Raw genomic sequence first — 16,396 nt, 5'->3', positions numbered from 1 at the left:
TTCACGGACTTGAACCTGAAAACTATGACATAATAGTTTTGGTGGAAAAAAAACAACAAAACACAACAACAAAAAATATTTTTCGATAATTCAGGACAATAATAAGTCAGGAGCCTCAGTTCTGTTTCCACTGCTTTATTGGTCAGTATTTCTCACAGGCAATAGTAATAATCATTGTCATAATAGTGCACTTTTTCGTATTTCTTATTATACTACAGACGTTTCTCTTCCTCACCGTCACCATCATGAAGTTTTTTTGTTTTTTTTATGCTTGGCCCCCGCACTAATTCCACTGTTTTCCTACATTTACGAAACATTCGTTGCGTGTAGATGACAAGGTGAAGGGCGGAAGACGAAGGAGACAAGATGACGACGGTCGATAAAGGAACGTGATGTAGATATGACGAATACAACAGAGACAAGCATATAAATGTACACGGCGTCGATAATAAAGGTAGAAAATGTCTAGGGTGGGTCTATATGAGGGGCAGTGACACACAAGGGAACATGTAAATGAATCGGGGTGTGGTCGTGAGTGGGCGAGGCATCGTGACCCGACTTTCTGGAATAGGCTCAAAGAAGAAGTAGGTCAAAGGTGCCCTTACTTTCATTTTTGACTTGGGAAATGTCAAAGTTTTCTTGTCGGTGGACTTGTACCGAGGTCATGTGATGACAATTACAAATCACTTCCTGTTTGTCACAAATTTTCAGTCGGAAATGATGTGCAAAATATCAACATCAGCATCGCCAGAAACTTAGCACCTACACTGAAATATAGAGCGAAGAAATGAGGTCAACTGAAAGAAACAAGTCAGATAAAAAAATACAGAGCGAAAGATGACACTGAAAAACACATTTAAACCAAATTAAAACGCAATGTTTAAAAGAAATGAAAGTAACCTTTCAATAAAAAATAAGTTAATAAATAATGTGAACAAAAAGAAATAGACGAATGCACAACATCAAAACTTAAAAAGAAAAAACAAATGTGCTTTAAAAACAATGTCAACACACAAAGTGACTGAATTAAAATGTACTCACAACACACAAAAATTACTGAAAACAAACACAGCCCACAGGAAAAAATTTCAAGACAAAAAAAAGTCAGAAGAAGAGTAAATAAAATTCACACTAAATTTGCATATCAAAATGATATAAAAATACGACCTCTATTGTCACCAATTCATCACATGACCCAACAGTCCAGTGTAAATAAATATCAGCAAATTTTAGCAGAAATATTTCTGGCCAAAAATGATTTCAAGGATCATCAGTATGTGGTGATTAACAGCTATTAACATCAAATAAAACAATGAAATGTTTTTAAAACAGAAATGTAGAAGTAATTGAACGCTCACCATGTGGCTGACAAATTCAGGACAAAATTTTCAAATAAATAAGTTGAATAAATATCTGCAACATCATTGTAGACATTCGTGCGAGTCCAACCTTCCCTAGCATCAAACAGTTCAAAGAAAATAACAAATAAAGAGCAGCGAGCAGAGCAGTGAGCCCTTTCATTGAAATCAAAAGCATATAAAAATCATTCAAATGCGGCAAAGTATCACAGAAACACACAGAAAGTGTAAAAAATCATTCATGTCAGTGGGAAGTGATGCAGTGTCGTGCTAATGCTTGGTTGCTAACGCTATCATGACTCGTACATGATTTGATGGAGTCAAAAAGCTTGGTCAGATCCGCGACAGCATATTCAACAGGTCATGAAGTTAGCCGTTAGCTTCATGTTAGCATGTTATTCCCACCTTTTCGAAAACACAAACTAAAAAGTGCTTGTAATCGTGAAAGCTTGTGTCATCTCAGAATAACTGGAGATCATGTGCTGCGTTCCAGTCACCTCAGAAGTGGGAAGTCACGGTAGGGAATGACATCACAGCCGATATCGGGGTGTTGCAGCTATAGAAGTCGGAAAACAAGCTCGTGATGCCCATGAACGCTACAAGTGCCTTGAACAATTGCAACTTCTTGACAACTATGCGCTGCATTTGCAACTGGAAAACCCGCAGGATGATGAGGAAATGATGCGGAATGTGTACATTTCGTTCAAAACTAGTACCTGTTTCTGATCAGGGAAGCCATCTTGAATTGAGTTCTCGGGATGATGAGGAATCTACCACTTTCTGAGTGAACAAGGGGCGTAATTGGGCATTTCCCAGTTCTGAGCACAACTGGAACACACCAATGGTCAGCTAGCAAGTGCTAAATCCTGTAGCTTGTTGTTCTTCTGGCGGCAAACATGAAAACTGGAATTGACATCGAGCAGCTTGAAGGGCATTCAACCATCAATCAGAACATTCAGGATCAAGACAACATTCCTCAAAAGTGCCAGGAAACAAATGAAAACATGAAATGAGTGAGTGATCAGCTTCAGCAAGTTAAAAATGCTAATATGCTAACGGTGAAAATGAATACGCCACAGAGGTCAGACAAACTTCTGTCTCCTTTCCTTTCATTTTGGTTTGGTGTTGAGAACAACGGATGCTGACCTGACGGTGCTGATCCAAATCTAGGTCCAGTTGAAGAACGCAGCGAAGCCGAGCAGGCGAAAATGTAAAGAATTATTGACATTCCACGCAAGTGTGACGTGGTCGGATGGACAGCTAAGTGAGGCTGAGGTAAGTCTAGCATATTTTGACGAAAATAGATCAGCATTTTTCCAGCTTGCACCCAACATGAGACGCCATTGCCAATGCTCGAAGCGAACCTCATGAGGCGGTGAAATCCCACGAGCCAACAGCCTCTCTTCTTTTCCGTGGAAGGCAGTGTGGTATTGTAGCCATAACATAGAACTTGTTCGCATAGACTTGTCGGTACATTTTCAATTTGTCACCTATTTCAATATTTGGTGATGAAGGAAAACAGGTAGTTACCCTGTTCCCCAGCATTACAGGGGGGAAAGCCATACGTGATCAACCGGAGGATGTTGGGATGCCAGAGTAAACGTTCTGCAACGCTCCTCATTTAGGGATGAGACTGCGCTCCACTAGAAGTCCCGTACGAGAAGAGGGACCAAGCAAGGCAAAAGGAGGACGGTTCCTTAAGGTGATGTGCAATGGACGTTCAGGCAAACAGAGGCGGTGCGAAGCCGACTTGTCACTGACTGAAAAATTGCCCCTAAATGTGCTGGAAATACTGCAGAAGGATAAGTAGGGGAACCTGGAAAGCTGGCGGATGAAAGTCTGGTGGGTTGGCAAGAACAGCTGACTGAAAAGGTCCAAACCCAGTGTGAGACTGAGAGTCTAGAACAACAGAAAGATCCACGACTTGGGAGCACTATGGAGCAGTAAAAGGTGTCATGACATTTTACGGACATGTTTGATGTCACAGTATCATCTTGGGGAACCCATCGATAGCCCACTTGATCTCATCACAACTGGATGGACCTGGACTGGCTCAAGCATGTGAAACGCCACTCTTCCGTCCAGGTCGGTGGCTTACAAAATAAATGCAGAATGGCTTCACAATAAAAGCCTTGCTTATTTCCTGTGGACTTGCACTGACAAGAAGTGACAACAACCCTGTGCTACGAAGCAAGACTTCAGATGAACAGTTGGATGACTTGAACGATGAGAAAAAAAAATGAAGTCAATGATGAGATTCAGTCATGTGACACACGTAAACATGGGTAGCCATTCGGTGGAGTCAACACTCACGCTTACCCTTGGAGGTCCATTGGAGTTAACATGAATAATCTAATTGGTCGCTTTGAAAGTCATGTGCTTCTGGTCTAAGGTGGACTTCCTTGGTTAGCACGATGCTAACCCCACTACCGTCTACACGTTCCCAAACGTTCCATTCCATTGCAGGGGGGCAAAGTCATACGTGAGGCTGGACAGAAGAAAATGTCCAAGAGCTTGTGGAGGATGGTGGGATGCGAGAGTTGACCTTCTACAATGCTCCTCTTCAGGGGTGAGACTGTGTTCCGTTGGGCGACGATAGAAGTCTGGTTTTATCTTTTCCCGTTCCTTTCGTTTGTGATACAGAGCCAGTGCTGCTTCCGATATCAGCCACGTGGTCCTTCTCTGCCCTATCCCGATCGTTCGCAGTGTCGGGATGAGGGGAGTTCTGCTGCTGCGAGGGGGCGCTAGGCTGGCGGGACACTTGGCCGTTCTTCTCGTCTGAGGGGTAAGGACAACGGGGAAGTGAAGGTTTAGTCACCTAAAGACGGGAACTCACCAGCCAGGGCCTGGACGGAGGGCTGGTCGTGAGTGCTGAGCAGCTGAGCCTGAATGGTTTCCACCACACGCTTGAACCTCCGACTGGGACCTGAGAGGACATGGTTTCGTTTCAGAGCCCTAAAGCATCGTGTGGGTGTTCAGTCAAATGGGGCGAGGGAGTGTATGGGGGAAGGGTTCAGGGTCCGTGTGAGCTAAAAGAACCAAGGTGTCACCTGTAATCAGCGAGAAGGTGACGCTGTAGATCCCCATCTCTCTCCTTCCCTCTCGCTCAGCCCGCTCTCTTTCACGCTCTCTCTCTCCTTCAGAGTACCCGATGTCGACCTGCGGGACACAAGAGGAGCTTCTCAGACTCCCACAGTCCTCCAACCTTAGATCGAAGAAACTCAACCTTACTTGGAACTTGACTGGCTTCTGGAAAACCGAGGGCCCACCTGACGACTTGTACTCGGCTCGAAAACTGTTCTGGGACACAACACTGTGGCTGAGCGACGGGATCTGGGACAGAAAGAGTGTTGAGACTTTCTCAAACTTTCAGCATGCCACCGGACACGAGAGTCGGACACTCACGGACAAGAAGGCGTGGACGATGTCGGCTTTGATGGAACTGAGCGGCTTGTCCCGGATCAGAACAAAGATCTGCTCCTCCTTCTCCAGACTGATGAAGTTCCCGAACCAGGATCTCTTGGCTAGTCTGAAGACGCAGAACCAGGAACAACAGAGGAGTTATTTTTAACAGCTGAAGTCATTGTCAACTCTATTTATAGCGCTTCTGAATTTGACACACAACAGATTTGGTTCTTCTCTAACGTGAGAGAAGAAAGTGGACTCACTCTGGGCTGGACTCGGGAGTCAAACTGGACATGTCCTCCGATGTCGGGACTGAAATAAATGACGGCACATGAGGTTGTTGTTGACGAGATAAATGTCGATTTGTGACTGACTCACCCTGTAGTTTGCGACGGTGGAAGCGTGGTGAGCCCAACAGGTTGTTCTTGAAGGAGTTGAGCCTCGTCCTCCAGTGGGCAGAGCTTGAAGCTGCCATGCCGCCGCTGCCTCCCGGACTAGAGGGAGGGGTCAGTGACATGGACGCCCCTCCATCAGCTCTAGAAGAGGAAGATGAGGAGGAGGAGGAGGGAGGGGTGGTAGAGGAAGGGTGGTGGAGCTGGTGCACGGGGGTACCCAGGGGGGTGGGCAGAGGCGAGCCCTGCGGCGTGACCTGCGACACAGCAGGGAGGGGGGCAGAGGCGTTAGTGTTCTTGGACTTGAACATGGAGGGCGACGGAAAGTTGAAGAAACGCGGAGTGGGGGAGAGGATGGGGGAGGGGGACGGCGACGGAGAACGAGGCGTCTGGAGAGGGAGGGACTTCATGGAGTGGAGGTGCGGCCGCTCAGTGGGACCCTTGGAGGGAAGGGTCTGGGTTTTTGGATCGGGCGGTGGGCGTGTCGGCCGGGGGGTCGTGTTGCTCAACGTTTTGGGGTCTTTAGAGGAGGAAACCTCTGAGGGGCTGAAAGTGAAGACTGGACTCTGATGGATGGATGGAGCGAGATGGAGGGATGAGAAAGAGAGAGAGAGATGATCAGGAGGATGAACCATGAAGGTGATGAAGAAAGCAGGAAATCTGCCTGTTTCACCACACAGCTGCCACCTTCTCAGCTGTTTGAGTCCTGACTTGAAGCTTGTCGTGAAGCTCGTAGCACTGACTGTCCATCACATTTATTAGCACTAACATGACTGAAAACCTGCTGGAAACGTCGGCTCAGTCACGAACTGCTGCAAGTTCTTCAAATGAACTGAATAAATAATAAAATAATGCAATGAAAACTGTGAGAGCAGATTTCCCACTTTGGGAAAAAACAAACACAAAACCCTCAGAAATCTTGACTTGATGACAATGAGATGTAGATGTCAGAGAGAGAGCGCGACAACAATGGAACACTCAGACTTCTCTGCTTCGTCTATTTATAAAAACAGAGAAGTAACAAACATATTTTGTGACCACAAATGATCCCAGCAATGTGATAACTGTCGAGAATAAGCACAATATCTACGTCCACTTTCAATTCAAAAGTGTGAATTTACATTCAGAGGTGGTCACACTGAGGTTCAGGGGCCACATGAGGCCTTCTGAGAAATTCCATACTCCGTTTAGGGATAAATACATATTTAACTGTGTTAATTGTTCCGACATTCTCAACAGTAGACCACCAGGGGGCGACTCATTAATGACAACCATGTATCTATCTGTATGGAAGAAGGTAAATCTCGTACCCTGGGACTGCTGAGTGGGCTGCAGGACAGACCCGTGGAGGCTCCGCTCACCGACCGAGACCTTCACCAGCAGCACACACAAGAGAAAATTAGCGACAGAATTTCATCAGTGGAATCTGAGCAGAGCTCTGATCCTGACCGCTGGCTGTGTGCGCTGGTGTCCAGGTTGCGGCGCGGGGGTGTGGGAGAGCCCTGGTCCGTCACGCTGAGGACCTCCAGGCTCTTCCTCTCTGGACGACAACGGCCATGACGGGTGAGCATAGGGGAGTCCAGGCGCTTCCTCGGCGGATCTGTGTTGAAAAGAGTCAGAAGTGCTTTTGCTTCTAATGACGGGGGGTCAGAGGTCGTCACCTGCATCATTCCGCTGCGGCAGGTCTTCGTCCTCGCAGCTCGGGTAGCGCTCTTTTCTGTCCAGCAGGAGGTAGTAGATCATCTTCTCCTGGTTCTCCCTGTGAGGAGACGCAGATCAATGATGGATGAATCAGCAGAAGTCTTTTCAATATTTACATTGTCCCTACATTTACATTCCTCTTTCACCACAGAATGGATTGATTTGATGTGCTGATGCCAAAAAATATACATCACCTATATGATTTGAAAACTGAATTCATCATATATATACGAACACAGTGAATAAAGGCTAATAAATACAATTTTAAAAAGTGAAAATCTGCTGTAAATAAAAATTCAATTGAACAAGACAAACTCATGAAACAAATTGAAGAGTCAAACAACTATGAAAAATATTTTTGTTTAAAAGAAAATACACAATGAAAGAAATACATTTAAAATACACAATTTAGAGAATCACTTGATGATAATGACAGATGCAAAAAGTGACATCAAAAATAAATAATAACTAAATAATAAAAATACAAAGATAAATTAAATAAATATTTTTTTAATGAACAGAAAAAGTCTAACATAGAAATACAGAAAAATTTAAGCGTAAACAAACTCAAATTAAAGAATGAAAAAGATTATTTAAAGCCCAACAGAAAACTAAAAAATCTCAAAATTCAGAAATAAAATTTGGATGCAATAAACAATGATGTGACAAAAACCCAACTCCAACAATAGATTTACAAAAAAGATCGGGAAATAACGTGTGATGTGCGTGTCTCGTGGGCGACCGTGTGAACGGAGTGTGTCTTTACTCACTCCTCACTTGTAAGGTCCTTGGTGAGTTTGGCTCGGTCCCTGAAGCAGCCCAGCGAGTGCATGCTCTCCAGGACGTCCGGGTCCAGCTCGGATATCGATAGGATCCTCTGCAGGCATACGCGGCGTGGCGGCGGCTGCTCCGGACACGGCTCGTTCCGACCGCCCCTGCCGAGGGAAAAACCCTGTCAGCTGGACATCGGTGAAATTTCACGACGAGTAATGCGAGAAAAAACTTTACTCACTGGTACCAGGAGTGCTTCTGTATTGCTTCAAGCTGAGAACAACAGACATTTATTAACAGAGCAACCCAGCAGCAACGAAACACTGACACGTCTAACGCCTGACATTAAAATATAATAAAACAAATAATAATAATAATTATAATAGTTTTAGTTGATTTTATTTTTTTCTTTTCCCATTTTAAATAATTAATCCAAATATACCATGCTTAATAATATATAAAGTTAAGTTAATAATAATAAATATAAAAAGACGAGAAATTATTTAAAAGTGAAATATTTCACTCCCAAAAATTTACAAACAGAACTATAAAAAAAAAAACGTATTTTTGAAAACAAAGCAAATAAATAAAGAAAATAATAAAGTCCATGAAAGAACTAATAATCATAATCATAGATAACTGAAAGATTCCTGATAAATAGAGTCTTCATTAAAAAAAAACAGGAATCAATAACAATAAATCCCAACAGGCCTTTATCGATAAACTACACCCGCAGACAACGGTTTGATCAGAACATGCACTTCACTGAGACACAGCGGACGTTGTGTTCTGAGACTGTGTGGTGTCAGTCAGACAGTCTGACCTGGTTTCAGTCTCCATTCATCAACACCTCATCAGGCTCCACATTCAATCTCCCTCTGTATTTAACATCACCATGGCCTCGTCTCTCCCCACATCAGTCATCCTGCCGCGCCCCCTCTGACACACGCTAACGCACTTCAAACACACACGCTCTCTGCTATTGCACTGTCAGTCCTGAAGGAGCTGCTTTGATCGGGGTGCAGCCCAGCCACATGGAGTGAGAAGCTGGGGACCCCCTGGACCCAGCTCCAGTCCCTTTTGTACCAGGCTAAATAATTCACGCAGACTCTGTTGAGCCAAGCTGTCACGCGGCATTCCTCAGGGATCCACCCGCAGCCCTATTCTCCTCAACCATTCTGAGGTTGTAATAATGGTGAATTACATGTCGATATTTCAGATATATCCGCTACAAGACAACTACCTTGTCATGCACAGAATTCAGCTGCGTCTTCTTCTATTATTATTCAGTGTCCACAAAGATCTGCGCTTTGATTCCAAAATTAGGTTCCTCCTGAGTAACCTTTTTAATTTCCTGCGTCTCTGCAGCTAAAAATACATGGTGGGCGATAGCGTCTCTGCAGACTGGCTCCCTACCGTCAGCCTCTTGTCGGCGTTGACTTCGATCATTCCCTTCAGCAGCGCCTGGCATTCCGGTGGGATGAAGTGAGGCATGTGGAAGACGCCACTCTTGACCTTCTCCAGGAGCTGCCGCAGGTTGTCGTGGTCGAAAGGCAAGGCACCCTGGGAGAACAGACTTAGTCAGACCAGTTTGTTCCATGCTGCTGAGTCATGGTTAGCAAGTGGTCCGTCAAAATCCTGATGAAAAATCGGAGCAGAGAGAGGAAGCAGATGAAGGAGGGAGCCTCAGACAGGATGTACTCACCACAAGAAGAGCAAAGAGGATGACACCGCAGCTCCAGACATCCGCCCGCCGACCGTCGTACTTCTCCCCCTGTAATGTAACGGAGACAGGAAGTGTTAGCGGCGTGCACGCATCAGCGCGGCAGAGACGGTGAGGCGCTCACCCTGATGACCTCCGGACAGGCGTAATGTGGAGATCTGGGAGGAACAAAAGGAAGCTTCTATTAAATGATTCAACAAGAGGCAATCTCGGGTTTGTGCTGAGTCATGACTGCCACACATGCTGAGCCAGCACCATTACTCTGGGCACCTACGATCACACTCCAAGTTAATCCAATTCACTGGTATATGTGTAGCACGATTGATCTCCTGGATCTGAACCATGGAGTGACAAGAAACTCAGCAGGACAGAGACGCACCCGCAGCTGGTTTCTAGCAGACTGTCTCCGACCTGCAGCGAGGCCATCCCAAAGTCTGCCACCCGGATGTTGTTCTTCTCATCCAGGAGGAGGTTCTCAGGTTTCAGGTCTCTGTGACTGCAGACACACCGTCGATCAGATTTTGCTGGCAACACTGAAACTTTGACTTGAAGGCCACGCACAGAGCAAGGACACTTGAAAACACCAGCCAAGAATTAAGAGCAATTCAGAGGGAGGAAACCAGAGTGTGCTGAGGAAGATGGCGGTTGCCTTTTTTTTTTTTTTTTTTTTTTTTCAAAATTTTTTTTTTCAGATTAAACCACACTATGATAGACTTTTCTCATTAAATACAAATAAATAAAACAAAGTGTGATTAAAAATCAATTTCATATATATATATATATATATATATATATATATATATATATATATATATATATATATATATATATATATATATATATATATGCCCTACGGTTTTTTTTAATAAAAAAATTCATTCAAAATTCATTTTTGCATATTAACACATATCACATGCATTTTATTGTTCTTAAAATGTATTTATACATGCAAAATATTTATTTCTTAATTAAATGCTTTTTTTTTAAAGCACAGACAAGCGTCTATAGAAAACACTGAAAAAAATATTTTTCAAAGATTATTTTAAAAAACGTGATGTTTTGTGAATAAAAGTAGCTGTCCTCAACAGAACAGTTATTTTAAAATATATACATAATTGAATGGATTGATTTATAACATCATAAGTTCCAGTCACACCAGTTTTCGCTGAAATACATAATAGAGCAGCAATAACCGTAAAACACCATTTTCTGAACTCGGATGAGCGCGGATGAAGCATCTACAGGAAACACTGACCATATGGAATGACTGTGGCAGAAGTCCAGCGCCGAGATGATTTGCCTAAAAAACTTCCGGGCCTCTTTCGGGGTCAGCCGGCCTTTCTTCACCAGGTAGTCAAACAGCTCTCCCCCGGACACGTGCTCTAGCACCAGGTACCTGACCATGGACAGGAAGAGGAAAGCTCCGTCTCTCCAGTGGCCAGAGCGCAAAGACGCAGCTACTCACAGGTATTTGTTGTTCTCGTAGACGTCATGCAGCTTGAGAACATGGGGATGCTCGATGAGTTTAAGAATAGCGATTTCTCTCTCCACCTGGACAGACGGAGGCAGTGATGGAGAGACAAAAGGTCGGAGAAAGAGGGAGGTAGAGAAAGAAACGTGGAGGAGGAGGAGGTCAGAATATTAGAGAATGAAATGTCAGAGAAGTTGGAGATAACTATAAAGAGCAGCAGACGATGGAGAGAAAATGTCTGGGTACTTTCAGCAACACAGGAGGACTGGACCAACATGGCTGTGAAGTCGTTTGCAGAAGATGTTTGGAGGACCAATCCCACAGGGTTTGATTTTCATTCACAACAAACAATACCCTGAACATAAGAGTCGCTGGATGAACAGTCAAACAGACTCCAGCGCTGACGGCTGGGCGGTTTAATATCCGCCATGGCAGCAAGTGATGTCGATACTGGGAAGCCTCTTTTCTCTCATGCAAGTGCTGCTCCTCTTGTTCCGGACTGACACGGCTCGTCTTTGTGCCAACCGCTGGTCAGTGAACGGAGTGAAGACTGGGCAGGGATCCAAAGTAGTAAAAACCCCCATTACAGGGAGGCCAGGCAGCGTGAGGGGAGCCGGGTCCGGGGCACCTGAGACCACATCAGCAGGTCTCAGGTGAAGACACTCACCACAGTTCAGGTCACTAACTCCTGTTCTAGTCACCGGCCCTTCTTTTCGTCACCGGCCCTAACACGAGCCCCTAATCCCCATTTTACTCTCAAACCCTTGGTTTAGTCTCAAACCCGAGTTTCACTCACAAACCCTTGCTTACTTATTAATTCCTGCTTTGGTCACTATCCCTTCTTTTAGTCACTGGCCCTAATTCTCGTCCATAAATCCCATTCTAGTCATTAACCCTTGGTTAAGTATCAAACCCTTGTTTTCGTCACTAACTCATGTTTTCGTTACTGACTCCTGTTAACTCGAGTTTAGATCATTAACACATGGACTAGATCCTGGCCCCGATGTGGTCTTCATTTTTAATTCACATTTAACTCTTGCTTAAGTCACTAAACCGAGTTTTAGTCACGAACCCCTGCTTTACTTTTCAACTCTTGTTTTAGTCAATTACCCCAGTTTGAGCCCCTGACTCTTGTTTTAGTATCCAGCCCTTGTTTTAGTCACAACTCCCTGCTTTACTTATTAACTCCTGTTTTTGTCACGAACCCCTTCCTTTAGTCACTAAGCCCAGTTCAAGTCTCCCACCCTAACTTTAGTCTCTTGCCCTAGTTTGAGTCACAAACTGTTGTTTTAGTTACCAGCTCCTCTTGACTCCAGTTTGGATCATTAACCCATAGACTAGACTTGGACTAGATCATGGCCCTGACCCGGTCTTCATTTCTTGTTGTCTTGGTCTTCTCTCTCACGTGGGATATATTTTAGTTTGAGCCCTAAAGTTCTTGTCCAGGCCCTCCTCTCATTCACCTTTGGTCCGGGCTTGGGGTTAGCACCTAAAAGAAGGGTTAGATGCTAAACCAAGGGTTAGAGACTAGAATGGGGACTAGGATTTAGAGATTCACACAAGAGTTAACGACTCAAACTACAATGTTGAAGACGGTCAAATGAGCGGACCCTCAAGTTCAGAAGGTGGTCAGACGGCAGCAACACAACATGGGATTATGATCAATACATGACCTCACAGTTGACAGTGAAGGGAAAGACCGGCTCCCTGTGCTCGGCTCTTCGCAACCCTGGCTAACACTCTGAGCAAGCTACATCATCTTGCCTGGAAAAAAAACACTTCATTTCAAGATACTAGCAATCAGAATGAAAATCTCTTGTTCAGCACACAAAGAGCGCCGCTGCCCACACACCCGCCACTTTCCAACAATATCCCGGAAGATTCACCACATTTGCACCAGATCAGACACGCTCACCTTCATCAGGACCGACTGGGACAGTTTCTCCCGGTTTACGATCTTAATGGCCACTTTTTGGCCGGTGATGCAGTGGACACCCAGTTTCACCAGTCCTGAGAGACAGACGGAGACAGAGGGGGAGACGCGGGGGGGGGGACGTGGCATCAATTATTCACCAACTTTTACTGGCAGTGTCACCAATCTCAGCACAGTCACACAGGGCTTTTTAAATAATGACAGTGATGCAGAGTTGGGGGAGGATATGAGTCCGAAATATTGTCATTCTTCGTTCACAAAGGAGACATCTGAACCTGCTGCCCCAAACTGTTCAGCCTATGAGGTCGTATTCTATAATTCTGTTGCTACGCTTTACATTTAATACATGAGCAGCTGAAATACTGGTTGAGTTTAAAACATTATTTGGAAGAGACAAATGATATTTTATCAAAGATATGAATCATCTTTGCCTTTTTGCACTAAAGAAATTTCATTGACATGAGATAAAATCCCGCAGAAGAAGTCGACATAGAAGCCACCAAGGGGGAAGAACATGCCCTCACTTCAGCACCTGAAGAAGAGCCAGTGAGACAGTAGCACTGTGAGTACCATCTTACGCGTAAGAGTGAGAAAATGTTTCAATGGTGTGGGCTTCAAAATAATTTAAGTCCCTCAAGTCATATTTTTCCAGTTTCTCAGCAGGTTCTGGAATGTTACCCTCATGATAACTAGATTTCACCATATGCTAACATACATACCGCAATAGAAACATTATCCAGGATTGTTATGAAGCAAGTTAGCAGGTTAGCAGTTGAATCCTAAGTGCAATGACTAACCTGACTTATAGCTAGCTAGTTTAACATATAATGACGGAGCTAGTTTTTAACCGTGCAGTTTTGCCAAGATTTGTGGGGGTGGGAAATGCTAGTTAAAGCACAATACATGAAGTGTGAAAGAAACTGACTTTGCAGTTTTATAAACTCGAAGCTAATTTAACAGTAAAATTGAGACAAATGTGCCGGGGCTTAGGCTCAATGTTTGGCTAAGGGTTAGCATGTTAGCATCCAATCTTTCTTGAGTCGTTCAATGATACTTTGGGGATCATTGTGTTTTTATTTCACTGGCATCTGTTAACAAATGGTTAGAGAGCAAGCAATGAAAACTAAACACGATTCAGTAAAAAACTTTTTTTCACTTTGGAGTTTGATAATTTGTCCTGTGGTACCTCAAACAAATCCATCAAGATAAATACAGTGAACAAATTGCTCCATAATTTCACACTGTTGAAACCGTGAGTCACAATTTAGCTGTGTCGACGAGCTAGCGTTGACTTTAATTTATGTTCTTTTTTTTAAAAATGTGTTTAGACTTTAATAATGTTTATATTCTAGTAGCATTAATTATTACATTATTGTAAATAAATCTGTGTTAAAATATAATTTGGTATTTAGGATTGTTTCTGCTGAGTAATTGTCTGAGCAACAACCAGCAAAGAAATGCAAAATAAAAGTGATGCGAGAAAGAGATGGCGCTTTCTAAGTGCTTGACAATGGACTGGGTCCAGGTCTGAGGACCGGACGGGGGTCTTGGTGGTCCTACCTGTCTGGCCCTTTCCGAGGGTCTTCTCCAGACGGTAAGGCCCCACATACTGGGTGGACTGTCCCGCCGAGTGGTCCTTGCTGCTCATCCTTTGTCGCTCCGTCAGACGTGATCCAAGATCCAAAATTCAAGAAAGTGTCCTGCGTAAAGCCGACACACGCATCACTGGAGCAGGAGGAGGAGGAGGGGGTTCCGGTCGTGATGCTGAAGCCTGCAGGCGACTCCCATGCGCTGGGTGTGAGAACCGGCACCACGTCAGGCCTAAAGTGATGGAAGCTGGAGCAGGATTTTTGGATCGAAGAGGAGAAATTAGGGAAAGAAGTTCCGGCTGGTGGAGTGCAGCGCCACACTTTGCCACAAATGGATTCCTGCCAGAGTGTCAGATATCAGAGCGAGTCCATGCTCGGATCGATGCTCGGGTCCCCCCCTTCTCTTCCTCTTCCTGGTAATGTGCACAAACAAGCCCGTACATCGCTTCTTCATGAGCCGGCTCTGGTTCGGATCCGCATGCAGGTGCCGGCTTCGATCACACGGCGACGGTGGGTTTTTCCAATATCCGGTGTCGAGTCGCCCCCCACTCGGCTCAGCATCAGGAGGAGAACTTGGACCAGGAGTGGTGCGGGGAATGCGGTTCTGGAGTCCCGCTCCAGGTTCCAGAAACAACAAGCCGCCCCCCCCCTCTCTTCAGTCGTCCTTCCTCCCAGGGATGGTCATCACCTCACCGCAGCTCCCTCGTGGTGCCGCCTGCAGCCTCGGAAACGGCCAGAACCGAGGTGAAATGGGAAGCTTCTAGAAGTTCTCCATCATCCAGGGAGGGGAAAGGTCCTCTCATCCGCCTGCAGTCTCCCCTTTCTCTCTCCTTTTGGCTGCTCTCCTCCCTCCTGCTTCCTCTCCATCCGATACGGTCAACATCCGGGTTCCGCCTCTCCCTCCCCCTCCCCTCCTTTCTTGCCCCACCCTTTATTTATTTATTCAACACCGGGTTATTATGTCACCAAATATCATTATCTGCCCAAACTCCTCGCCATCAGCGTCTGAGCCGATGGCACTGAAGCCCTCAGCAATGAATCATATTAAACTTCATTTTAGAGCCAGAACACGAAACATGAATCCACTTTTGTCTTTTGTTTCAAAATTAAAGAAGAAAACTACAATAATGAATAAACTTATAAACTTTTGGTTTAAAGTCTTATTCATATTTCATTTAAAAATGTGATATAAATTTTCCCACGAGAAAAGCCAGAAATGGTTTAGGTTAAACATTAAATTAATAAAGAAAGAACAGAGGTGGTTTATCGAGTTTATGAAATTCAGTAAGGAAGGAGGAAATTTTTTTTTTTTTTTTTATTTGATTGTTATTTCTTTCAAAACAAAATAACATTTTATCTTCATAAATTGCTATCTTTACAGTAATTTGGAAATAAATAATAAAAATCAACGTGAAAAAAAGATCTCTTGTTGAAAGCTGCAGAATAAATGTGTTGTGAAGTCTAATTGTGTTATAAAAACACACAACAAAAAGAAATATATTCATGTTTCAAAAGTTAAGAATCCAGAGTTTTGATTTTCACATCAATAAAAAAGAATTATAGATCATAATGTCCTGAAAATTTCTTATTCTCTTAAATTATTAATAATTATTTATTATATATTCTTAAATTCTCTTAATTATGAAATATATCTGTTTTGACAGACACTGAAGACTGAACATTCAATTAAAAAAAAGCCAAAGAAATGTATGAAACTGGACAATATACAAACTGAAACACAGAAGGAGACACACTGTTCACTTTGTTGCTGTAGTGATTAAAACTCTCATTGTGAAACCTGACTTCATAATCCCTACTGATCTTAATCTGTTGAAGCTTTGTCATGATGCAGATGATCCGGTGGTGACGTGTGTGGATTCTACACGTCATATATGAAACACAGACAGTCATAAAAACAGTCACTAGACTGGATTATATTTGAATTAAACTCTCAGATCCGGAGGTTAATCTGAACCCTGGAGACTTCACCGATCATCTGGGATTGATTCAGGAGAAGCAGAGGAGCTGCCTACAAACATTACTTTTCAATGAC

The 16,396-nt window shown here is 43.9% G+C and overlaps 1 protein-coding gene across 3 annotated transcripts; it reads right to left on the bottom strand.

Annotated features, from left to right (window-relative positions):
• Positions 1-130: 130 nt before the first annotated feature.
• Positions 131-15,225, bottom strand: brsk1b (BR serine/threonine kinase 1b). Of its 3 annotated transcripts, none has more exons than XM_053852140.1 (20): positions 14,315-15,225; positions 12,737-12,831; positions 10,816-10,901; positions 10,606-10,746; positions 9,730-9,846; positions 9,475-9,508; positions 9,333-9,401; positions 9,044-9,190; positions 7,869-7,900; positions 7,627-7,791; positions 6,817-6,914; positions 6,605-6,755; positions 6,466-6,526; positions 5,142-5,721; positions 5,027-5,075; positions 4,764-4,887; positions 4,590-4,691; positions 4,409-4,517; positions 4,195-4,284; positions 131-4,136 (listed from the first exon to the last, which is right to left on the bottom strand). In XM_053852140.1, the coding sequence occupies exons 1-20, from the start codon at positions 14,400-14,402 to the stop codon at positions 3,922-3,924; spliced, it is 2,553 nt and encodes an 850-aa protein (XP_053708115.1). In that variant the 5' UTR covers positions 14,403-15,225; the 3' UTR covers positions 131-3,921. The 3 variants fall into 3 exon arrangements, with proteins under 3 accessions (XP_053708115.1, XP_053708116.1, XP_053708114.1); XM_053852141.1 differs by having other exon boundaries at positions 5,142-5,412; XM_053852139.1 differs by having other exon boundaries at positions 5,027-5,721.
• Between the last annotated feature and the right edge of the window lie 1,171 nt (positions 15,226-16,396).

The sequence above is a fragment of the Synchiropus splendidus genome, chromosome 19 (genome assembly GCF_027744825.2).
Source record: "Synchiropus splendidus isolate RoL2022-P1 chromosome 19, RoL_Sspl_1.0, whole genome shotgun sequence".
Taxonomy (NCBI): domain Eukaryota; kingdom Metazoa; phylum Chordata; class Actinopteri; order Syngnathiformes; family Callionymidae; genus Synchiropus; species Synchiropus splendidus.
This window is presented reverse-complemented; position numbering and strand designations above follow the sequence as displayed.